The 26,504-nt window shown below is 42.3% G+C and overlaps 1 protein-coding gene across 10 annotated transcripts in view; it reads left to right on the forward strand.

Moving 5' to 3' along the window:
• pcid2 (PCI domain containing 2) overlaps positions 1-26,504 on the forward strand; it is a 68,854-nt gene that overhangs the window by 22,387 nt on the left and 19,963 nt on the right. For all 10 annotated transcript variants that reach the window (XM_087993124.1, XM_087993125.1, XM_043700278.2 and 7 more), the window contains 4 exons: positions 1,486-1,575; positions 2,651-2,724; positions 6,412-6,477; positions 10,788-10,829. In XM_087993124.1, the coding sequence (XP_087849250.1) occupies positions 1,486-1,575; positions 2,651-2,724; positions 6,412-6,477; positions 10,788-10,829 (272 nt within the window). The remainder of the gene's footprint in view (positions 1-1,485; positions 1,576-2,650; positions 2,725-6,411; positions 6,478-10,787; positions 10,830-26,504) is intronic.

Consider the following 26,504-nt stretch of genomic DNA (forward strand, 5'->3'; position numbering starts at 1 on the left):
GCAACGCAGGTCAGTAGAGTGATCAAGAAGGCATACGGCATGCTTTCCTTCATCGGACGGGGTATTGAGTACAAGAGTTGGCAGGTCATGTTACAGTTGTATAGGACTTTGGTTCGGTCACGTTTGGAATACTGTGTACAGTCCTACGTTACCAAAAGGATGTGGATGCTTTGGAGAGGATGCAGAGGAGGTTCACCAGGATGTTGCCTGGTATGGAGGGTGCTAGCTATGAAGAGAGGTTGAGTAGATTAGGATTATTTTCATTAGAAAAATGGAAGTTGTGGGGGGACCTGATTGAGGGCTACAAAATCACAAGAGGTCGAAACAGGATCGATAGCAAAAAGCTTTTTCTCCTGAGTGGGGACCCAATTACTACGGGTGGTGAGTTCAAAGTGAGAGGGGAATAGTTTAAGGGAGATATGCGTGGAAAGTTCTTCACACAGAGGGTAGTGGGTGCCTGGATCGTGTTGCCAGCGGAGGTGGCAGAGGCAGGAACAATAGCGTCATTTAAAATGTATCCAGACAGGTACATGAATGGGCAGGGAGCATAAGGATACAGATCTTTAGGAAATAGGCAGCAAGTTTAGGTAGGGGAAATGGATCAATGCAGGCTTGGAGGACCGAAGGGCCTGTTTCTCTGCTGTAATTTTTTTTGTTCTTTGTTCATTCATTCACCATCCTTTGTGTGAAAAAGTTGCCCGTTACATCCCTTTTAATTTTTTTCCCATCTCACCCTAAACCTATGCCCTCTAGTTCTGGACTCCCCCACCCCAGGGAAAAGACCTTGTCTATTTACCCTATCCATGCCCCTCATGATTTTATTAACCTCTAAAAGGCCTCCAATGGTCCAGGGAAAACAGTCCCAGCCTGTTCAGCCTCTCCCTATAGTTCAAAACCTCCAACCCTGGCAAAATTCTTGTAAATCTTTTCTGAACCCTTTCAAGTTTCACAACATCGTTCTTGTAGTAGGGAGACCAGAATTGTACACAATATTCCAAAAGTGGCTTAACCAATGTCCTGTATAGCTGCAACATGACTTCCCAACTTCTATACTCAATGCTCTGACCATTAAAGGAAAGCATACCAAGCACCTTCACTATCCTATCTACGTGCGACTCCACTTTCAAGGAGCTATGAACCTGCACTCCAAGGTCTCTTTGTTCAGCAACACTTCCCAGAGCCTTACCACGAAGTGTATAAATCCTGCCTGATTTGTTTTTCCAAAATGAAAAGCATCTCACATTTATCTAAATGAACTCCATCTGCCACTTCTCGGCACATTGGTCCATCTGGTCAAGATTCCGTTGTACTCTGAGGTAACTTTCGTTGTTCACTATACCTCCAATTTTGGTGTCACCTGCAAATTTACTTACTGTACTTCCTACGTTCACATCCAAATCTATTTACATGTTGGATGAGTTGTGGACAGTTCCTGTACTTAGGCGCCTATGCTAATCTATTAATATTTGCTTGTTGGTTTGTCAGGTCCTCGAGTTCATCGACAGTAGGGATGGTGATTCCTGTGCTGAGTTTTTGTCATTTAAACATCCTCATGTTGCAAACCGTAGATTACAGGTAAGATACTGTACTTCCTCTGTGAACACAGTTGTAGTGGAGCCAAGCTATTTGAGACAATTGTTGCAGCATATGACACATACTAAGCAGTCTGTAATAACATAATTAGTACTTGTGGATGCAATTGTTCACGAATGACATGGAAACCCTCAACCACACCTTTGTTCCTTTGAGACTAAACTATAGCAACACTTTTCCAATTAGACCCACATCACCCACCTTTAAATAATAATGTTTCAGAGACAGTGTTTTAGATCAGTGACTACTTGTGATTCCAACTACACAGCAATGTGGTTGACTCCTAATTACTTGCATGGGAGCAATTTGGGATTGCTAACAAATTCTGACCTTGCAGCAATGCTCACATCCTGTTGCCATATTCAACCAATCGGTGCTGCCTCTCTGCAAAGAACTTTCCCTGTATCCATCTAAAATTTTCTTTTAAATACATACTTTTCTTTCCTGTCTTCAAAGCAATTTTGCTCCCCCTTGTGTTTCAATGGAATACTTGATGGTGGACAGTCTGGCACCAGTTGTGGAGAGTGTAAGAGAGTGTACACTTCACCAACTGAAACATCACCTCCATTATCCAGAAATGCTGCCAGACCTACTGAGCCAATCTGACATCCAGAGTTTTTTGCTCCACAGGTAAACCTTTGTACTAATCTTCTATTTTCATTCTTCTTTTTGGGTAACGCCATTCCTGTCCGGGTACAGTACAGCAATAGGTTTTCTAATTCACCTCTTCAAAGCTCCTCAGTTTCAGATAGTCCCAGTGAATGACTTAACTTCCCCTGCTCTGCTGCACAGAGCCCCAGTTTCCCTGAACTCACTGCCTTCACCAAATCAGTAAAACATTCAATTTATCCTGTAGCAAGTTCTCATTAAGCATCTGTTAATCACATGAACAGTCTCAAAAATTGCGAACATGAACAGTCTACTACAAGGCAAAATTGTGTACAGTGCATTTAAATTGTTAGGTCCGCATAATTTTATCGGAGCATGAAGATCATTGCTTTGGTCCAAGGCTGGAAACATCACATCCAAATGATATGTGTTTTTGCTTTGAAACCAGTTAGCAAGTCCAGAGGAGAGATGCCAGCAGATCCTGGAACCCCCTTATGATGAAATGGTGGCGGCTCATTTACGGTAAAGGGAGTCTCCATATTTATTTGCTTTTATATTCCAGTCATTGAGTTACAACGGCTTGCAGTCAATTGCCATTTTGATTAAATTTTTATCTATGATATTTTAGTCGTCTGTGCACATTGTCCACTGAATCTCTATGGATCGCCATTGTTCCTAGTTTTTCACCATTTAATGAAACTCCGATTTATCTTTTTTTTTCCTGATCCAAATTGGATGACCCAATTTCATCCATTTTCTTGGCATTTTCAATTACTCCATAGTACTGAAAGCACACATAAAGTTATTTGGCCCAGCAGTGTTTTCCACATGAGTCTCCTTCACCTTTCTACATCAGCATATCCTATTCTTTTCCCTTGTCTGTGTTGTTCTAGATTCCACTTAAATGCTGCTTTGCAACTTATTTCAACCACTCTCTGATTGTGATTTCCATATTCCAACCTTCCTGGGGAAAGCAGTTTCTCTTGAATTCCCTATTAGATTTATGGCCCCATTTATGTTCTTTCCTGCATGTAGATCTCATCTCTAAAGTGTACCTGATCAGAAAGATCCACAAAGAACTCTCCTTCTCAACGTCTTCCCTCACCTGACGCATGGTAACTGTCAGAATAAACCAGCACCAGTCATCTCTCTGTCTCTCTCTTTCTCCCTCTCCCATCTCTTTCTCTCTCTGTGTTTTTCTTTCTCTCTCTTTTTTCCTTCTCCCTCTCTTTTCCTCTTTGTCTTTTTCTCTCTTTCTCACTTTCTGTCATTCTTTTGCTTTCTCTCGCTCTCCCTTATCCACTCTCTCTCTCTCTGTCTGTCTCTCTCTCCTCCCCTCTCTCTCTGTTTGTCTCCTCCCCCCTCTCTCTTTCTCCTCCCTCTCTCTCTGTCTGTCTCCTTCCCTCTCTCTCTCTCCCTCTCCCTCTCTCTGTTATGAGAGAACAATACTATGGTCTGGAAAGACTCTGGTGACTTTACTAAGTAAACCTCTATCAAATTACCTCCATATTCAGTTTTCTAGTGGAGTTTATAAATGGTTGTGAATTCATTTCCAGTTATTTAACATTGAGTGCATTTACATGTAGTTGACTCTGCACAATGTTACTTTATGTAATAAATTAATTTTCAAGCATTAATAAATTTGCTTCAATATCATTATTGCCACAATCAAATCACAGATTTTTTAAAATGTAAGAGCATTACGTTCTAGAATACGGCCTAAGTTCATGAGTTAGATGAATTACATGAGTTAGCTATGACCAGGTGAGGAAGAATGGAAAGGCTCTGCTTACCCCCCACTCCTCATCTATTTACATCAGACATTTTGAATTCACTGTGTACTGTCTATATGCCGAGATGTACAAAGAATAGGCCAAATGGGTTTTCCTTTGTTTATTAAGCGAAGGCTGCTTAGTTTTATTCTGCTGAAGTCCATCCAGGTAAAAATATTGCATGTGAAAATATATCCCACCTTCCACAAGCTGAGTACAAATACATATATTTGAATCAAACATGAAGTACGAATCACAGAGTTGAGGAAATTAACTTTTGCCAGGTTAGGGTTCAGTAAGAACTAAAAGACACTGGTTATAGCTTACTGTCTGGTCTGGCTGCAGCTACTGAAAGTCTTCGGTTCTCAGTTGGCAGCTTAAGTTAGTAGCTGATGCCTTCTTTTTCTTGTAATGTTGCTGTGAAGCTGGAGTCTTTTATCAAAGGCTGTCTGTCTCCTTGCAGGAATGTAGTCAAAATCAAACTCTGCAAGCAGGCTGCCATTTAGAAAGAGCGAGAGCAGCTCTCCCTCACTTCTGTGATATGTTCTGCCACTCCAAGAACATGTAAAGCGTGGTTGATGACATGCCTTTCTGCAGCCCCCCGCCCCAAGTGCCATTTGATGTTAATAAAAACCTATTGTATGTGTATCAGGAGGTAGCTTTGAGTACATAACTGCCAGGTCATCTTCAGAAAGTTAAGGTCTTTTGTCCAGTAAATTGTTTTTCCCCATGGTCAAACTCTGTAAATATCTTTGTTTTCAAAGAGGTAATTGTTTGCACCTCTGCTGGAGTTTATTGTTTTTTTGGTGGGATCTTCAAAACCCCATCCCAAACGGAGCGGAACACGAGCCACAGTAATACAAATTGTGCAGCCAGTTTTAGTGTCAATGTAAAAATCGAAAGAACTGCAGATGCTGTAAATTAGGATCACACACAGAAATTTCTGGAAAAGCTCAGCAGGTCTGGCAGCATCCTCCGAATCATTCTGAGGAAGGGTCACATGACCCAAAGTGTTAAATCTGAATTCTCTCCACACATGGTGCTGCACTTCTCCAGCAATTTCTGTTTTTGCTTTAGTCTCAGTGTCCTTGTTTCGGCTAAAACATATTTTTCTTAAAAACTCCAATGGCTGTATCCAGTTGATGAACATAAAAATTAATACTTGACAGGTGCTCACAGGCTTCACCAAAATCTCAATCTGAAAATGAGTGGATTTTTGGGTTGGATTGTGCTGGAGTAGAAACTCTTGCCCATTTCCTCAGCTTTTCAGTTTATGCCTCTAGAAAGGAACTCCCATGCTCTGATTTTATTGTTGCCCTAATAACCTGCTTCATCACTAATGATGAATGGAGTAACTGCACCCACGCCAATCCCTGTATCACATATGCTGACTTGTTTTCTAAGAAATATGTGGATTCAGCATTCCTCTTGCCAAAATATGCAATCTCATTTTTTTTATTGTCATCTATATGCATGTTCCAGATGTTCATTAATGTCTTCCTGTATGTTGTCACCGATCTCCCATCTAGTGGAGTTGGTTCTGCAGTTTTCAGTCTAAAGGGGTAATTGTGGGAGCTTTGTATGACTATGTCAAAGGAACGGCATTTTCGCCACCTGTTTTCCTCTCCTGGAGTGGAAACCAGTATATTGTGGGGATTTCTTTTGGTCTACTGTTTTATTGTTAACTTCAATTTTAGTGAAGTCCATCCCTTCATTAATTATTAGTTTCCTTGCAATGTCAAGTTTATTATTTCTTCTTTTTCTGTGAAGACTGACACAAGATAATTTGTCAATAATGTTTTATGCTATTTTCATTTTCAGTTATACTGCATCACATTGCACTGGCCTACCCTTTTTCTTCTCTTTCACCGTAAATACCTTTTTTTTTGGTAAATTTTGAATCCCTCACAAGTGCCTTTTTTAGTTCCTCACTGAAGTTAATCACATTTTTTTTGCCTTCCTTGCTGCTCCTTAAATTTCTCCCAGTCCCTGGCATCAGCTCTATCCTTTCCACTTTTTCATGCTCTCCTGTTTAGTTTTATAATGTCTCTCATCTCTTTTATTTAGTGAGCAGTACTGTTACCTTTTAAAAGGGTGAAAGGAATAGCTATACTGGGCTGATATCAATGCTAATTAATTTTGGATCTTTTCCACTGACAGCAATTTTGACCAATTTATGTTGTCAGCCTTCTCATCGTATTTCAAAACCTAGATAGTTAGTCACTGCATTATGTTTCTGCATTTTAAATTTAACGTTGAGTTCACTCGTAGGTAAATGAAAAATACTGCGAAATTATAAATGGACGAATACTGATGGTATGTAGAGGACAGAACAAATGAAAATGAAACCTACAAGGCAGAAATCAAACCTACGAGTTTTTGGGTACTACTTTAAAGTGTAATGAGTAATTTTGTTTATTGTTTCTCCATTTTACAGATGTGCCTATGCTGTTGCAAACCATGATTTTGTGGAAGCCTGCAAATATCAAACATTTGTGGTTCAATATCCTTTGTAAAGAACAGTGAGAAATTACAGATGTATTTTATAAATGTTTGAAGTTAGGTGTTTTACGCTTTTTTTTTCTCTACTTGTACTCCCTGTTTGAGCCTTGAGCCTGCATCTGGCTGAGTATCTTCACTATTGGATAAATAGACAAAGACTTTTCCCTGGGGTCGGGGAGTCCAGAACTAGAGGGCATCGGTTTAGGGTGAGAGGGGAAAGATATAAAAGAGACCTCAGGAGCAACTTTTTCAAACAGAGGGTGGTACGTGTATGGAATGAGCTGCCAGAGGAAGTGGTGGAGGCTGGTACAATTGCAACATTTAAGAGGCATTTGGATGGGTATATGAATAGGAAGGGTTTGGAGGGATATGGGCCGGGTGCTGGCAGATGGGACTAGATTGGGTTGGGCTATCTGGTCGGCATGGACAGGTTGGACCGAAGGGTCTGTTTCCATGCTGTACATCTCTATGACTCTATCTCTGATTTCATCCATTCAGACCCACTCCCTGCTCCCTTGAGCTCCATTCCCACAGAATCACCTCCCTGGGCCCCTTGCTAGCTGGCTTTCTGACAACTTTCTTTCTTCAAGTGTTGCCCCTCTTCAAAACCACCTTTGTTGAATCTTTCTCAAATAATAACTGTTGGTTGGATGCAGCCTTGCTAAGTACAACTCATCTCCAACTTCCCTTTCGTCTCAGGTGTTGGATGAACAAAACTTGCCTCCAATTGAAATTTGGAACAACTAAAACCATTGATTTTGATCCGTCCTAAAACCTATTATCTAGCTATCGGCTTTGTCCTTCTCCTTGGCAACTGAGGCCGAACCAAATTGTTTCACCTTGACGCGATATTTAACCCTGCAGTAAGGCTCTGACCGCACATTCTTCCATTTTGAAAGCTATTTATTTCAATTTCCAAAACATTGCTCAACTCGCCTGTGCCTGAGCTCATCTGCTGTTGAAAGCCTCCTCTTTGTGACCTCTAGAGTTGGCTATTCAATTATAGCCTTGGCCAGTTGTTCATTTTGATGTCATCTTTCCCTTTAAACTTGCCTATCCAAAATTCTAGTGCTCCAGCCTTAACTCTCATTTGACTTAACTTGGAAGATCCCTTTCTGTTACCACCCGTGGTATCTAGGCAAAAGTGAGGACTGCAGATGCTGGAAACCAGAGTTTAGATCAGAGTGGTGCTGGAAAAGCACAGCAGGTCAGGCAGCATCCAAGGAGCAGGAAAATCGGCATTTCGGGCAAAAGCCCTTCATCAGGAATACAGGCAGCCAGGGTGGAGAGATAAATGTGAGGGGGGGATCGGGATGGGACTGGACTGGACCCCTCCTCTACATTGGGGAGACTGGATACCTCCTCGCAGAGTGCTTCAGGGAACATCTCCGGGACACCCGCACCAATCAACCCCACCGACCCGTGGCCCAACATTTCAACTCCCCCTCCCACTCTGCCGAGGACATGGAGGTCCTGGGCCTCCTTCACCGCCGCTCCCTCACCACCAGACGCCTGGAGGAAGAACGCCTCATCTTCCGCCTTGGAACACTTTAACCCCAGGGCATCAATGTGGACTTCAACAGTTTCCTCATTCCCCCCCCCAACTCACCCCAGTTCCAACCTTTCAGCTCAGCACTGTCCCCATGACCTGTCCTACCTGCCAATTTTCCTTCCCACCGATCCGCTCCACCCGCCTCTCTGACCCATCACCTCCATCTCCACCCTCATCCACTCTGGAGGCTCCCTGCCTCTTTTCCTGATGAGGGACTTTTGCCTGAAACGTCAATTTTCCTGTTCCTCGGATGCTGCCTGACCTGCTGTGTTTTTCCAGAACCACTCTGATCTAAACCCATGGTTTCTAGTCAAGAAACATCATAATTTAAAATTGTTATCCTTTTTAAATTTTCAATCCATCCATTCCCTCTCAACTTCTTTTCAACTGCCTCAGCACTAAACCCAGAAAATTCCCTCCCTAAACCTTGTTTCCCCGCTATCCTCCTTTTCAGAAAACACTCCTTAAAACCTTCCTCATTGACCAACCTTTGTTCATTTGCTTTAATACAGTGGCTCAGTGGTTAGCACTGCTGCCTCACAGCTCCAGGGTCCCAGGTTCGATTCCAGCCTCGGGCAACTGTCTGTGTGGAGTTTGGACATTCTCCTTGTGTCTGCGTGAGTTTCCTCCGGGTGCTCCGGTTTCCTCCCACAGTCCAAAGATGTACAGGTCAGGTAAATTGCCCATTGTGTTAGGGGCATCAGTCAGAGGGATTGGGTGGATTACTCTTCAGAGGGTTGGTGTGGACTTGTTGGGCCGAAGGGCCTGTTTCTACACTGTAGTGAATCTAATCTAATCTCTCATTTGGCTTGGTGTCATACTTAATAATGTTCTCATGAAGAGTCTTTTATTATCCAAAATTTCTATATAATAATTATAAGTTTTAATTAGAATGTGGAAAGTTTATGTAGATTATTTCCACTATAAATTTGAACAAATAAATTTATAACTGAATTATGGTTGTGCAAAATGATCCATTATCTCTTACCATGTTGCTTACCTGGAGGTTGTGGTTAGTCTTGCCCACATAATGCTACTTCAGACGATTAGTATATAAAGCAAAAATCTGTATGTGGTGAATACTTAATTCCTGACTTCAGTCTGAAGTTTCCATTCCCTTTCACATCACAAATTTCTATTAATTTTTAAGAGTGCTTGATATTGAACCTGCACATTCGTATTTATAATACAATCTATAGTTGCTTGACCTGATGTGCCACAAGTTCCACTGGTAGCTATGAGTTTGCTGATTCTAAAATACATTTCTCCTATTTTGTTTGGCTGATTTAGCAGATCGAAGCGTTTAAACCCTGTTCACATGGTTTTTCACTTTGTAACAGGACTCAAGGAACCCCTCTGCCCCCTTGATTTTTGCTCCTACCACAATCCCAGTCCCCAGTTGCAGACTCTGCTTGCCTGAATCCCACTGCCAGGTAATTGTTGCTGACTGCCCAGTTTTGGGTCAGCCTGTGACAATTATCCACTTCGGTAGAATAGAGAAGAAAGATTGGAAATTTTGGTGTCCAAAAGAGCTTGGCTGTTCTTGTTTATAAGTCACTGAAAGCTGGCATGTAGGTACAGCAAGCAATTAGAAAGGCAAACAGGGGATTATGTTAAGGGGATTTAGATTAGATTAGATTCCCTACAGTATGGAAATAGGTCCTTCGGCCCAACAAGTCCACACCGACCCTCTGAAGAGTAACCCACCCAGACCCATTTCCCTCTGACTAATGCATCGAACACTTTGGGCAATTCAGTCTGGCCAATTCACCTGACCTGCACATCTTTGGATTGTGGGAGGAAAGCCACGTAGACACGGGGAGAATGTGCAGCCTTCACACAGGCAGAAGCCTGAGGTTGAATTCGAACGTGTGTCTCTGGCGCTATGAGGCAACAGTGCTAACCACTGAGCCACTGTGCTGTCCCTTAGCCACATACTGAATTTTTCAAAGTGGAAAAATGTTTACAAGCATGTATCCATGGGTGCTTTCAGATGCCACACTGAATAAAGAAGCCTCTTAGTTAAAAGAGGTGGAGACTTTTTCAATCAACTGTTGGTAAGTAAATAATGAAAAGTAAACAGCTGGTGAAACTGGAAAAGCCCAGCAGGTCAGACAGAATCCGAGGAGCAGGAAAGTCAATGCTTCAGGCCGAAACGCTCATCCTGCTGTGCGTTTCCAGCTTCACATCTATTGCCTCTGCCTTCCAGCATCTGTAGTCCTTACTGTCTCCATCGATTCCTTTGTTGGTATGCCTGCTGCTGCTAATTTATTTATTAAATCCCTGAGGTTTTCTCTCTTGCATTAGCTTATTTATCTTTTGTTGTACTTGCCGCACCCTGATTTTATTAGCTCACTGCTGCCTCCTTCATTTCATTTACAACTAGCCATCGATCTGTTGACTTTATTTAATTCATTTATGAATCGGGTACAATATTGATGTATTTGCTGCTGTCTGAATTGGTTGATTGCTGCTCATTAATTAATTTACTGATACATGGTTAGCTTTGTTGTAAACAGCTGATGAACAACAGGTTTTTTGGTACTTGGTCAGGCGACATATTGCTTGCATTTGTCAACTTCACTTGTCAGGCAACACTTCCTTGGCTGGTCACTGCTTTTCTAAAACTTCACTTCATCCAAGAATCTAATGCAATATCAGAGAAGGTGGATGCAAATTTAAGATAGGAATTAAAGTTTAATTATTTAATATTGAAGATAAGGAACAAAATGTAGATATTTTTTCCTTCACTGGTAAACATCATTCTTGAGGGCATTCCAAGCTCACAAGGAGGAGAATTGGTAAGTTCTAACTGCTCAATTAAGTACCAGTTCAAAATTTCTCCTTTAAGTCATGGTTTTAAATTGCTGTTTTCTGTGTCAGAATGTTTTAGACTCCGGTTTACAAGGGCACACTGTATTTTCTCCTCGGCCCACTGGGGTGCAAGGCGTTATCCTTGGTTCAGTGCTGTTATTTTCACTTTGGGTTAAGAGGTTGTGAGTTCAAGCCCCACTTCAGGGTTATATAGTCTGTTAACTCTGGGAGCGTGTACCTTTGGCACTGCTGAAAATGCTGCCTTTACTGGCATTTTAACTCTTACACCTGCCCCCTCCCCCCCACCCACCCTAGCCACAAAAATAAAAAAAAAATACATTTTCTGGTCATCTATCAGATTGCCATTCATGTGGACTTGTATACTAAATGACTGTCACACTTGCAAACAACTGTAGTGATTACACATTGACAGGATATGAATGTGAGGTGCTTTCAGATTTCTCAAGCATGTGAAATGCTCTATGTAAATGTAAGTTCATTTAGTTGTTTAGTTCTGAGTGACTTCAGATGAAACTGCTCTTTTGCTCTGTAAAATATGCATGCATTTCTGAACTTTGCACCAATGTTTTAAACTCATAATTTGGAAGAAAAGGAACTGATTTTGTAGTGATTGTATTTTCTTCTGACTGTTTATTAGAAATAGTGACATTAGACCTGCACAGGCAATTAAACCTAATTTCAGAAAGTTGCACAAATAAATTCTATGTGCTTTAATCGGTTGGCTAAATATGTCTGCCGTGATCAGGTTGCTCTTTTTTTCCCTGTTTTTGTTCTTTAATGAGATGTGGGCATTGCTGGCAAAGCCAATGTTTGTTGCCCATCCCTAACTGCCCTTGAATCGTTGGCATGCCAGGCTATTTCAGAGGGCATTTAAAAGTAAGTCCGTTTTCTAGAAAGTGGAGTTACTTGTAAGCCAGACGTAAAGAACATTAATGAACGCAATGGGTTTTTATGAGTTTTGCGGTGACCATTACTGTGACTGACTTTTTAATTTCGAATTTTATAATTGAATTTAAATTTCACTTGCTGTTGTGGTGCAATTTGACCATATGTCCTTAGAGTGTTAGCTTGAACCTCTGGATTACTAGTCCAGTGACTTTAGAGATTTCCAGATGAATGAATGTCCAAAATACAACTGCATACTTAGAAATGTGATCCCATATAAGGGTTTAATTTTAAAAACCTGACATATGACCATTTCCTGGTCTTATGAACCGTTGCTTTCCATTGTTCTGCATTGTATTCTGATTAACTCATAAATCAGCTTGTGAATGAACTCCAGAATGAAACCCAGGTATTGCCTGTACCATTGCACCACCATCTCCCATCGCCTAGTATGGCTATAAATGACAGCAGCCTTCAGTATGAACACAGGATTGGGAATAATTGGATAGCCCTTTCAAAAACCTGGAAAATGCAAAAATGGCGCCCTTCTGTGCTTCTATGCAGGATACATAGAACATAGAAGAATACAGCGCAGTACAGGCCCTTTGGCCCTCGATGTTGCGCCGATCCAAGCCCACCTAACCTACACTAGCCCACTATCCTCCATATGCCTATCCAATGCCTGTTTAAATGCCCATAAAGAGGGAGAGTCCACCACTGCTACTGGCAGGGCATTCCATGAACTCACGACTCGCTGAGTAAAGAATCTACCCCTAACATCTGTCCTATACCTACCCCCCCTTAATTTAAAGCTATGCCCCCTCGTAATAGCTGACTCCATACGTGGAAAAAGGTTCTCACGATCAACCCTATCTAAACCCCTAATCATCTTGTACACCTCTATCAAGTCACCCCTAAACCTTCTTTTCTCCAATGCAAACAGCCCCAAGTGCCTCAGCCTTTCCTCATACGATCTTCCTACCATACCAGGCAACATCCTGGTAAACCTCCTCTGCACCCGTTCCAGTGCCTCCACATCCTTCCTATAGTATGGCGACCAAAACTGCACACAATATCAAAGAATCACTTTGGGATTTCGTGGACAACACCCTCTCGGACTTAGGAGCAAGAGAAGTCCCTTTGACCCTTCAAACCCAATGCATCATTCGACAAGGTTCATGTGGTTATAATTTCAGCTCCACTTTCCTGTCTGCCCTAATAACTCCTGGGTCTATCAAAATCCTGTCGAAGTAAGCCCTCAAATAAATTCAATGAACAATTCTCCACTGGGGAAGAGAGTGCCACAATTTAATCATCTTCTCTTTCCCAATTTCCATCTTAAAAGGCACACTTCTGTGTCCATAGTATTAGTGTCCACCACACGGTGAAATATTGAATCCCCTTAGGATATTATATGTTTCAATAAGATCATCACCCATTCTTCTCAAGTTCATTGAATGTAGGCCTGACCTGTTTAATCTTTCTCCAAAAGATGGCCTTGTTCAAAAAGGGGAGTAGGGATAACCCTAGTAACTATAGGCCGGTGAGTCTCACTTCTGTTGTGGGCAAAGTCTTAGAGAGAATTGTAAGGGATAGGATTTATGCACATCTGGATAGGAATAATGTGATCAAGGATAGTCAGCATGGTTTTGTGAAGGGCAGGTCGTGCCTCACAAACCTTATTGAATTCTTTGAAAAGGTGACGAAGGAGGTTGATGAGGGGAAAGCGGTAGATGTGGTATATATGGATTTTAGTAAGGCGTTTGATAAGGTTCCCCATGGTAGGCTACTGCAGAAAATACGGAGATATGGCATTGAGGGTGAGTTGGAGGTTTGGATTAGGAATTGGCTGGATGGAAGAAGACAGAGGGTAGTAGTTGATGGCAAAGTTTCTTCATGGAGTGCCGTCACTAGCGGTGTTCCGCAAGGATCTGTTTTGGGACCATTGCTGTTTGTCATTTTTATAAATGACCTGGAAGAGGGGTTAGAAGGTTGGGTGAGCAAGTTTGCGGATGATACGAAAGTCGGTGGAGTTGTTGACAGTGAGGAAGGATGTGGCAGGTTACAGCAGGATATAGAGAAGCTGCAGAGCTGGGCAGAAAGGTGGCAAATGGAATTCAATGTAGCTAAGTGTGAGGTGATTCACTTTGGGAAGAATAACAAAAAGATGGGGTACTGGGCTAATGGTCGGATACTTGGTAGTGTGGATGAGCAGAGGGATCTTGGTGTCCATGTACACAGATCTCTGAAAGTTGCCACCCAGGTAAATAGTGCAGTGAGGAAGGCATATGGCGTACTGGCTTTTATTGGTAGAGGAATTGAGTTCCGGAGTCCTGAGGTCATGATGCAGTTGTATAAGACTCTGGTGCGGCCGCATCTGGAATATTGTGTGCAGTTTTGGTCGCCATACTATAGGAAGGATGTGGAGGCACTGGAACGGGTGCAGAGGAGGTTTACCAGGATGTTGCCTGGTATGGAAGGAAGATCGTATGAGGAAAGACTGAGACACTTGGGGCTGTTTTCATTAGAGAAAAGAAGGTTTAGGGGTGACTTGATTGAGGTGTACAAGATGATTAGGGGGTTAGATAGGGTTGACAGTGTGAACCTTTTCCCGCGTATGGAGTCGGGTATTACAAGGGGGCATAGCTTTAAATTAAGGGGGGGTAGATATAGGACTGAAGTTAGGGGTAGGTTCTTCACTCAGCGAGTCGTAAGTTCATGGAATGCCCTGCCAGTAGCAGTGGTGGACTCTCCCTCTTTATGGGCATTTAAGCGGGCATTGGATAGCTATATGGAGGATAGTGGGTTAGTATAGGTTAGGTGGGCTTGGATCGGCGCAACATCGAGGGCCAAAGGGCCTGTACTGCGCTGTATTCTTCTATGTTCTATGTTCTATGGCCCTCTCAAGCCAGGAGTGAGTAAAGCCAAGCTTCTCTGAACCGCTTCTAATGCGGTTATATCTATTTTTTTAATAAGGAGATAAAAACAGTACACCAGATTGTTAGTGTATTATAGATGTGGTCTCACCAAGGCCCTGTACAGCCACTGTAAAATTTCCCTGCTTTTATACTCCCTTCCCCATGTAATAAAGGCCTTCCTAATAATTTGCAGACACAGCAAATGTTTAATGATCCATGTGCTGAGACATCCAAAGCCCCCTGCATCCCATTGTTCTGCAGTCTCTTTCTATTTAATTTATATGCTGTTTTTCTATTCTTTCTGCCAGTGCGGACAAGTTCACATTTTCTCACATTATTCTGCAGCTGCCACATTTTTGCCCATTTACTTAACCTGTCTGTATCCGTTTTGTAGTCTCTTTACCCTACCTTGGTATCACTGACAGACTTAGCTACCGTACGTTTGTCCCTCTGAATTCAGTCATTGATATAGGTTGTAATTCATTGAAGCCCCAAGCACTGATCCCTATGACATTCCTCTACCACAGCTTGCCAACGTGAAGGAGATCCATATATCCAACTCATTGCTTCCTATTAGCTGACCAGTCATGTACAGTCACTGTACCACATGTTGTAATCTTTGTCAGGTACCTTCTGGAAATTCAAAGGCAGCATTTTCACATGTTCCCCTTTGATCCAGCTAGTCCCTCAAAAATCTTTAATAAATTGGTTAAATACCGTTCCCTTGCACAAAACTCTACCTTCTCCCCCTTTTCTTGGAGATGTTAATTGCTTCAGGTTCCTCCTCCCATTCACTGCATGATTTTCAAATACCTTTGGGAAGTTTTCAAAGTCTGCAGCAGTGAAGATTGAACAAATATTTTGTGACAATGCCTCTGTTTTCAATTATTAAATCCAGAGATTTGATGTTTAGTATTTATAGAGATGTATAGCAGAGAAACAGACCCTTCAGTCCATGCCAACCAGATATCCTAAATTAATCTTGTCCCATATGCCAGTATTTGGCCCAGATCCCTCGAAACCTTTCCTATTCATATACCCATCCAGATGTCTTTTAAATATTGTAATTGTACCATCCTCCACCACTTCCTCTGGCAGCTCATTCCATGCACACACCACCCTCTGCATGAGAAAGTTGCCCCTTAGGTCCTTTGAAATTTTTCCCCTCTCACCTTAAACCTATACCCTCTAGTTCTGGACTCTCTCACGCAGGGAAAAGATCTTGTCTATTTACTATATCCATGTCCCTCATGATTTTATAAACCTCTATAAGGTCACCCCTCAGCCTCCGATGCTCCAGGGAAAACAGCCCCAGCCTGTTCAGCCTCTCCCTATAGCTCAAATCCTCCAACCTTGGCAACATCCTTGTCAATCTTTTCTGAACCCTTTCAAGTTTCATAACATCTTTCTGATAGGAGGGAGACCAGAATTGCACCCAGTATTCCAAATGTGACCTGTACAGCTGCAACATAACATCCCAACTCCTATACGCAATGCTGTGACCAGTAAAGGAAAGCATATCAAGTGCCTCCTTCACTATTCTAGCTATGCACGATTCCACTTTCAAGTTCATATGGACCTGCACTGCAAAGTCTCTTTGTTCAGCAACATTCCCCAGGACCTTACCATTAAGTGCATAAGTCCTGCTACCTTTCCAAAATGCAGCACCTCACATTTATCTATATTAAACTTCATCTGCCACTCAGCCCATTGGCCCATCTGATCAAGATCCCATTGTTCTCTGAGGTAAAAGTCTTTGCTTTCCACTACACCTCCAACCTTGGTGTCATCTGCAAACTTAAGAACTACACCTTCTATGTTCACATCCGAATCAGTTATATAAATTACATAAAGAAGTGGACTCAGCACCGATCCTTGGTCACAGGCCTCCAGACTGAAAGGCAACCGTCCACCACCACCCTCTGTCTTCTACTTTTGAGCCAGTTCTCTATCCAAATGGCTCTATTCCATGAGACCTAACCTTGATAACCAGTCTACCATGAGGCACTTTGTTTGAACGCCTTACTGAAATCCATATAGATCACATCTACTGCTCTGCCCTCATCAGTCCTCTTCGTTACTACTTCAAAAAACTCAATCAAGTTTGTGAGACATGAGTTCCCATGCACAAAGCCATGCTGACTATCCTTAATCAGTCCTTACCTTGCCAAATACATGTAAGTCCTCAGATTGCCCTTTCAATAACTTGCCCACCGCTGATGTCAGGCTACAGTTCCCTGGCTTTTCCTTACCACCTTTTTAAAACAGTGGCACCACATTAGCCAACCTCCAGTCTTCCGGCACCTCACCTGTGGCTATTGATGATACAAATATCTCAGCAAGGGACCAAGCAATCACTTCCCTAGCTTCCCACCGAATTCTAGGGTACGCCCGATCAGGTCCTGAGAATTTATCCACCTTTATCTGTTTTAAGACATTCAGCTCCACCTCCTCTGCAATATGGCCATTTTTCAAGATTCTATATTTTCCATATCCTTCTCCACAGTGAACACTGATGCAAAATACTCATTTAGTGTCTTCCCCATCTCCTGCGGTTTCACACATACTGCTCATCTTTGAGGGGCGCAATTCTCTCCCTAGTTGCTCTTTTGTCCTTAATGTATTTATAGAATCCCTTTGGATTCTTCTGGACCCTATTTGGCAAAGGTATCTCATGTCCTCTTTTTCTTCTCTCCTGATTTTCCTCATAAGTATACTCCCAATGCCTTTATACTCTTTTAAGGATTCTAGATTAGAATTAGAATTCCTACAGAATTAGAATCAGAATCCCTACGGTGTGGAAACAGGCCATTTGGCCCATCAAGTCCACACCAACCCTCCAAAGGGTATCCCACCCAGACCCACTCCCCTACTCTATTACTATACATTTCCCCTGACTAATGCACCTAGCCTACACATCCCTGAACACTATGGCAAATTTACCATGGCCAATCCACCCGACCCTGCACACCTTTGGCCTTGGAAGGAAACTCATGAAGACATGGGGAGAATGTGCAAACGTCACACAGACGGTCGCCCGAGGCTAGAATCGAACCCGGGTCCCTACCACTGTGAGGCAGCAGTGCTGACCACTGAGCCACTGTGCCGCCCCTCACTTGATGTCTGCTGTCTATACTTGACATATGCTTCCTTCTTTTTCTTGACCAAAACCTCAATTTCTCTAGTCATCCAGCATTTCCTACACCTATCACCCTAACAGACTCCAGACTTGTGTTATCTCATTTTGAAGGCTTCCCATTTTCCAGTCATCCCTTTACCTGTAGACATCCACTCCCAATTAACCTTTGAAAGTTCCTGCCTAGTATTGTCAAAATTGGCCTTCCTCCAATTCAGAACTTTAACTTTTCGAACTTCTATTTTAAAACTAATAGAATATAGTCGCTAGCCCAAAGTGCACCCCCACTGACATCTCAGTCACTTTGCCCTACCTAATTTCCTAAGAGTAGCCCTATCACAACCACCCTATTATTCTGTCATATAACTGAGATCTTCTTATAAATTTGTTTCTCAGTTTCCCACTGACTATTGGGGGAGGGGGGGAGAGGTCTTTATACTGTCTAAATATAGCTGGTAATGTTTTATGCCTTATCAGAAATACCACTCCCTGTCTTCTCTTGCCCCCACCTTCCTATTCTTCCTTGGACATTTGTATCTTGGAACATTAAGCTGCCTGTCCATCCCTGAGCCCTGTTTCTGTAATTGCGATGATATCTCAGTCCCATGTTTTCAATCATGCCCTGAGTTAATCTGCCTTCCCTGTTAGTGCAGTTTAATTATCAGTCCTACCTTGTTCTCTGCTTTGTTCCTGCCTGCCCTGACTGTTTGACTTGCTCCTTTTACCAACTGTACCAGTCTCAGATTGATCTCTTTCCTCACTATTTCCTTCGGTCCCACGCCCTCACCTTACTAATTTAAATCTTCTCGAACAGTTCTAGCAAATCTCCCTGCCAATGCATTAGTCCCCTTCCAATTCAGGTACAATCCATCCTTCTTATACAAGTTCTTTCTACCCAAGAAGAGATTCCAATGATCCAAAAGTGTGAACCCTTCTGCCCTGCACCAGCTTCTCAGCCACATATTCATCTGGGGTCTAGATTAGAGTGGTGCTAGAAAAGCACAGCAAGTCAGGCAGCATCTGAGGAGCAGGAAAATCAACGTTTTGGGAAAATGCCCTTCATCAGGAACATATTCATCTGCTCTATCCGTCTATTCCTACCCTTACTAGCTTGTAGCACCAGGAGTAATCCAGCTATTACTCCCCACAGGACCTGCTTTTAAATTCCTGCCTAATTTTCTATTTTCTCCCTTCAGAATCTCATCTTTTTCTCGTCCTATATTGTTAGTTCCAATGTGCACAACAACCTCCTGCTCATCCCTCTCCCCTTTGAGAATGTTCTGCACTGTGTCTGAGATACTTTTCTGGTTTCTCGCTGCTAGCCACAGAAATGTCTGTGTCTCTGACTAGAGAATCCCCAATCACAATCGATCGCTTGGAACCTGATTACATTAGAGCCAGTCTCAGTACCGGAATCTTGGCTGTTCATGCTACATTTCCCTGAGAGTCCATTACCCCGTACATTCTCTAAAACAGCATACTTGTTTAAGATGAGGATAACCACAGGAGACTCCTGCACTACCCGTCTCCTTCTACCTTTACTGTAGTTAACTCATCTGTCTGATTATATCTGTGTGGTTTTTCTCCTTTCTGATAACTGCCATCCATCACACTCCCTAGCTCCTGTAAATTCCTTATTGCCTGTAACTGCCGCTCCAACTGATCCATGCGATCTGATAGGATTTGCAATCACTCTCACTCTCACACTCTCACACTCTCACACTCTCTCACTCTCTCACTCTCTCACTCTCTCACTCTCTCACTCTCTCACTCTCTCACTCACTCTCTCACTCTCTCACTCTCTCACTCTCTCACACTCTCACACTCTCACTCTCTCACTCTCTCACTCTCTCACTCTCTCACTCTCTCACACTCTCACACTCTCTCACTCTCTCACTCTCTCACTCTCTCACTCTCCCACTCTCCCACTCTCCCACTCTCCCACTCTCCCACTCTCCCACTCTCCCACTCTCCCACTCTCCCACTCTCCCACTCTCCCACTCTCCCACTCTCCCACCCTCCCACCCTCCCACCCTCACACCCTCACACCCTCACACCCTCACACCCTCACACCCTCACACCCTCACACCCTCACACCCTCACACCCTCACACCCTCACACCCTCACACCCTCACACCCTCACACCCTCACACCCTCACACCCTCACACCCTCACACCCTCTCACTCTCTCACTCTCTCACTCTCTCACTCTCTCACTCTCCCCCTCCCCCTAGGAGGTATAGTTAGTAAGTTTGCAGATGACACCAAAATTGGAGGTGTAGTGGACAATGAAGAAGGTTACCTCAGATTACAACAGGATCTTGATCAGATGGGCCAGTGGGCTGAGAAGTGGCAGATAGAGTTTAATTTAGATAAATATTGAGGTGCTGCATTTTGGAAAGGCAAATCAGAGTAGGATTTATACACTTAATGGTAAGGTCCTGGGGAGTATTGCTGAACAGATTAGATTCCCTACAGTATGGAAACAGGCCCTTCAGTCCAGCAAGTCCACAACGACCCTCCGAAGAGTAATCCACCCAGACCCATTCCCCTACCCTATATTTACCCCTGACTAATGCACCTTCTTTGAAAGTAGATTTGCAGGTAGATAGGATAGTGATGAAGGCATTTGGTATGCTTTCCTTTATTGGTCAGTGCATTGAGTATAGGAGTTGGGAAGTCATGTTGAGGCTGTACAGGACATTGGTTAGGCCACTTTTGGAATAGTGCATGTAATTCTGGTCTCCCTATTGGAAGGACGTTGTGAATCTTGAAAGGGTTCAGAAAAGATTTCCAAGGATATTGCCAGATTGGAGGATTTGAGCTATAGGGAGAGGCTGAACAGGCTGGGGCTGTTTTCCCTGGAGCATCAGAAGCTGAGGGTGATCTTATAGAGGTTTATAAAATCATGAGGGGCATGGATAGGATAAATAGACAAAGTCTTTTCCCTGGGGTAGGGGAGTCCAGAACTAGAGGGCATAGGTTTAGGATGAGAAGGGAAAGATATAAGAGACCTAAGGGGCAACTTTTTCACATAGACAGTGTTCATGTATGGAATGCGCTGCCAGAGGAAGTGGTGGAGGCTGGTACAATTTAAAAGGCATCTGGATGGGTATATGAATAGGAAGGGTTTGGAGGGGCATGGGCCAAGTGCTGGCAAATGGGGATAGATTAGGTTAGGATATCTGGTCAGCATGGACAAGTTGGACTGGATGGTCTGTTTCTCTGCTGTACTTCTCTATGACTCTTCTCCCTCCATCACATGTATGCACACAAACATGTAAGTCTTGGGGTGAATTTGCATTTGCAGAATTGTAACTGCAGACACATTGTACTTTGACTGCCTGCAGATTGTGTGCTTTTTGAACAATGTAGGCAATCAATCCATAAAACATTTTATAAATCCACTTTGGAAATAGAACTAGTCTGGCTCAAGATTGGAATACAGACAGACTCAAACCTCATACCTTTAATGCATTGTCTGAGCTGAGATGTCACGTTTTTTTTAATAAAACCTTAAGTTGTCTCGAATGTGACTGGAAAGAAGTTCTGGGGTTTACATATTAATGAACCGAATCTTGTAACCGATTCTAGAAGATGAAAGACTTAACAGCAATGTAGGATTTGTTCAATATATCATAGCAGTTGCATGACTCTGTGATCTTGTGTTATAAATTCTGTGTCTTTCGATCCTGCCCCACAGCTACCTGATGAAGAAGCAGCGCTGTGAAAGCTAGTGCTTCCAAATAAATCTGTTAGACTATAATCTGGTGTTATGTGTTTTTTTAAGTTGTCCACCCAGTCCAACACCAGCACCGCCACATCATAATCATTAATAACATGGAAATTCTCCCTAATCTCCCACATCCGACAGGCAGAGCGCATCATTCTACTAAAGGTTATCTTTGCTCCTTAACAATCTGCAGACCCAGAAAATAGCACTCACTGCATTAAAAACCATCGCTCCAGGCTTACTTAGTACCTACATTTTCTATTTTTTAAAATTTAATCAAGAGACAGATTTCAACAAAACAAATCAAAAAAGAACTTCTTACTCGCTAATGTAGAGTTACTGCAAGTTTACACTTAAAAGCTATGCACTTAGCTTCTCTCATGCTGTGGGCTGTCCCACACAGGTTCATCCGAGGTCAGCTGTGAATTTCACTGTTTGTTCATTTTTCTTAGACGCACTCCCATGTGCAGATTTACTTGAACTCATACACAAAGGCCAGTCGCTGTGCAGATTCACTGCTGTGTCAGACAGCAGTGTAGGTTTCTTTCTCTGATCATGTGGTCTTTCTTCCTCCTTTTTAAAGTGCCATTGCTTTGATCTTTTTTACCCAAAGTTTCAAAACAACGCAACAGCTTATAAAGCATAATTACAGTTCTTGAATTTGAGGAAATCACTTCCAACACCTACAGTACCTCAAACAAGGAGTGGCTCTTACAATCACAACTTTTTCCCATCCTCCAATCTGGCTCATAAATGTTTTCCACTATGACCCCATTTCAAGGCTTGACCCCCTGTGTATGGGTGAGGGGGGGCAAGTCCTATAAGGATTGGAGGTGGAGGGTCAGCTATTACTGTCTCCAACTGCCTCAAAATTCCAGCTCGTGACCCCACTTGGGATCCCAATCCTCACATTGGGAAATCCTGTTGTAGGGGATTCTCACTTGCTTTACTTTTCTTTCCCCATTTAAACACTTCTAGAAACTCTTCACTTCGCATTTGTGTGATGATACAGTGGCTTTAAGAGGTGCATTTTGTCCAGGTTTTATTTTGATGAAGATGGGTTGAGACAGAGGTGACGAGCAGACTGCTCAAAGTCAATAAACAGTTTGTGAGGCCTTGAGTTTTGTTTTCATGTTGGAGCAATAGGAATGGTCTGCGTGGGTGTGGTCAAGCTCCCACAGAACCAGGAATTTTTGTTTCAGCTTTCTGCAGTTGCTGGCTTCTGGAAGCTGGATGTGGAAGCACGTTCTCTTCTCTCTGTTACAGCTAAAATCTGGAGTTCTCCTCTTGCTGCTAGAATTGCCAGTGAGACAATCTATTTTACTGAATTTGCCTTTGCCAAAGGTGTGCTTATGGGGTGTTACTATATTGGAACAATTAATCAGTAGTTTATAGTTATATTATTTTGATAAACATTTCGGTAGAGTTACATTTAAACCAATTATTTTATTTTTATTTTTGTCTATATTTTAATGGTAGTGTAAAACTGGAGTGTATTTTGCTTAATGTCAGGTAGTTTGACCAATTGAATTGCATTTGGAACCCAAAGTCTTACACTTACTTTTAAAATAAGAAAAAGTTAAGGTCTTACATTCATTTGAGGGGGTTTGATCAGGCCCATAATACTTGGATAAATCTTTGCTGAGAGCTATTAAAAGTTTCCTTAAAAGTCTGCCGCTGAATCTCCATTTTCCTACCTTTTAACCTAATCATTTTTTTCTACTCAGTTCATATCCTATATTACCTCTATTCAGATTTAAAGCACTAATCTTAGATGCACATGTCTCCTTTTCAAACTGAACCTGAAATTCTGTTCTCTTATGATCATTGTCATTTATGGGCTTCTTGTCCCTCTGATCATTGCTAGGTCCTGAGTTGCCTGCTTCCTAGTATGTTCCAAGAACACACGCCTCAAAGAATTTACCCCAATACACTTTGCAAACACATTTTTCCAGACTTTGTTTTTTTGCAAATGTGATTCATCCAACCTACGTGTCAATTAACGTTACCCATGATTATTGTGGCACCTTCCTTACATCCGCCATTTTAATAGTTACAGTATAGTTGTTGGAAGTAAACTTATAGATTCTTCTCATGTATGATGCTCTACTCTTCCTCTTTCTTAGTCTACGTAAGTTGATTCTCCAGCTAAGGCTGTCTCTTGCTTCTGTTCTAATGAGATAATTGCTTAACAGAGCTACTCCACCACATTTCCCTAATTTCATATCTTTTCAAAATGTCAATGTCCCCCTTCAATATTCAGATCCCAAGCTTGGTCGACCTGCAACCATGTCTCAGCATTGGCTATCAGTTCGTAAATGTTTTCTCTGTCCTCATAGTTCATCTAGTTTATGAATGCTGTGCACTCACAGATGCAGAGACTCTAACTATAACTTTTTACCATTTTTGCTGTCTGTAGCCTTACCTACTAGTGCACTTTTAGATTTGTATTCTCTCTCCCTTCCTGTGCACTCTGCATATCATCACCCAGATTGGTTCCCAGATGTATTAGCTTGTTATCTAAGTTTATTTTACCACATTTCCTCTCACATGATACCTCACGCCACTAAAATTTAAGCATGTCTTAATCATCATGTTTAATGGGCTCAGCATGCTTTCACTGGAACTTGTTCCAATGATACAGCTTTCACTTTCTCTGGTATTGATATCAGTACTCAGGAACCAAAACGTCTGTCTCTGTTAGCAATCTTTGAGCCTCACTTTCATCTCTATGGTCTTATTTACTCTACACCTTATTTATGTTACTGTTTCCCTCATGGACCACAGGAACTGGATTGTGGATCTGGAATAAGAGTCATTAATCTTTGGAATTCTCTACCTGTCAGAGCAGTGGAGAATGGGTCAGTGAATTAACTCAAGGCTACAAATTAAACAAATTTTTGGTTGACAGAGGAGTCAAAGGTTATGAGAGACAGAAAGAAAAGTATAGTTTTAGGCACAGTTGGACCACAGAGTCATAGAGATGTGCAGCATGGAAACAGACCCTTTGGTCCAACTCGTCCATGCTGACCAGATATCTTAAATAAACTTAGTCCCATTTGCCAGCATTTGGCCATGTCCCTCTAAACCTGTCCTATTCATATACCCACCCAGATGCATTTTAAATGTTGTAATTGTACCAGCCTCCACCACGTCCTCTGGCAGCTCATTCCATGCAGGTACCACCCTCTATGTGAAAAAAGTTGCCCCTTAGGTCCCTTTTATATCTTTCCCCTCTCACCCTAAACCTATGCCCTCTATTTTGGACTCCCACCACCCCAGGGAAGAAACTTTGCCTATTTATCCTATCCATGCCCCTCATAATTTTGTAAATCTCTATAAGGTCACCACTCAGTCTCCAATGCTCCAGGGAAAACAGCCCCAGCCTATTCAACCTCTCCCTGTAGCTCAAATCCTTCAACCCTGGCAATATCCTTGTAAATCTTTTCTGAACCCTTTCAAGTTTCACAAGCTTTTCCTATAGCAGGGCAACCAGAATTACACACGGCATGATGTCCCAACTCCTGTACTCGATACATTGACCAATAAAGGCAAGCACACCAAACAACTTCTTTACTGCTTTTCTACCTGTGACTGCACTTTCAAGGAATTATGAACCTTCACTCCAAGGTCTCTTTGTTCAGTGACTCTCCCAGGCCCTTAGCATTAAGTGTATAAGTACTGCCCTGATTTGCCTTTCCAAAATGCAAAACCTCACATTTATCTAAATTAAACTCCATCTGCCACTCCTCAGCCCATTGGTCCATCTGATCAAAATCCCGTTGTCCTCTGAAGTAAACTTCTTTGTTGTCTACTTCAATTTTGGTGTCATCTGCAAACTTACTAACTAAACCTCTGATATTCATATCAAAATCATTGATATAAATTTCATAAAGAAGTTGCCCCAACACTAATCCTTGTGGCACACACTAGTCACAGGCCTCCAGTCTGAAAAGCAACCCTCCACCACCACCCTCTGTCTTCTACCTATGAACCAGTTCTGTCTCCCAAGTAGCTATAGATAGTTCTGTAATCTAACCTTACTAACCCCAGACTACCATGAGGAACCTTGCCGAATGCTTTACTGAAGATCAAATCCACCGCTCTGCCCTTATCAATCCTCTTTGTTACTTCTTCAAATAGCTCAATTAAGTTCGTGAGACACGATCTTCCACACACAAAGCCATGTTGACTATCCCTAATCACACCTTGCCTTTCCAAATACATGTAAATCCTGTCTCAGGATTCTCTGTAACAATTTGTCCACCATCGATGTCACTCTCACTGGTCTTTCATTCCCTGGCTTTTCCTTACTGCCTTTCTTAAGTAGTGGCACCATGTTAGCCAACCGCCACCTCGCCTGTGGCTATCGATGATACAAATATCTCAGCCCTGATGTTATTAAATGGTGGAGCTGGCCTTTTGTTCTTATTTCTGAATACTGAAAAATAAGCTAACCTTTCAGAAGAATAGGCAATTTTGCAGACAAATGGTCTGAGTAAGTGTGGGTAGACAAAATAAAAGTGCAAATTGTATCCAAGAAAAAGGATGATAAAATGGAAGAAATCAGAGAAAACCCAAGAGAAAGTCTGCAGATGTGGGTCTGTAACGTGATAGGCATGATGTTTGACAATGTGTTATGGGTTCATATGCCACTTGAACAGACTGACATGCCAGTGCAGTACTGAGAGAGTGCTGTCTGTCAGATGAAATGTTAAACTATGTTGAAGCACTTGGGGTCAGTGACTTGGTCTGCTATCTCAGGTGGACGTAAGAGATTCTGTAGCATTCTTTGGAAGAAGAGCCGTGGAGTTAACCTTGAAGTCCTGCCCTAACTATTTGTCACTCAATCAGATTTGCCAAAATAGATTTATCTGCTCTTTATTTCATTGCAGGTTGTGGGCATTGGCTGCTGTATTTCCCTACATTCCAATGTGATTACACCTCGAAAATATTTGATTGGCTGAGT

Source organism: Chiloscyllium plagiosum, unplaced genomic scaffold, assembly GCF_037043375.1.
Source record: "Chiloscyllium plagiosum isolate Xiang-an unplaced genomic scaffold, Cpla_swu_hap1 HiC_scaffold_12, whole genome shotgun sequence".
NCBI classification, from domain to species: domain Eukaryota; kingdom Metazoa; phylum Chordata; class Chondrichthyes; order Orectolobiformes; family Hemiscylliidae; genus Chiloscyllium; species Chiloscyllium plagiosum.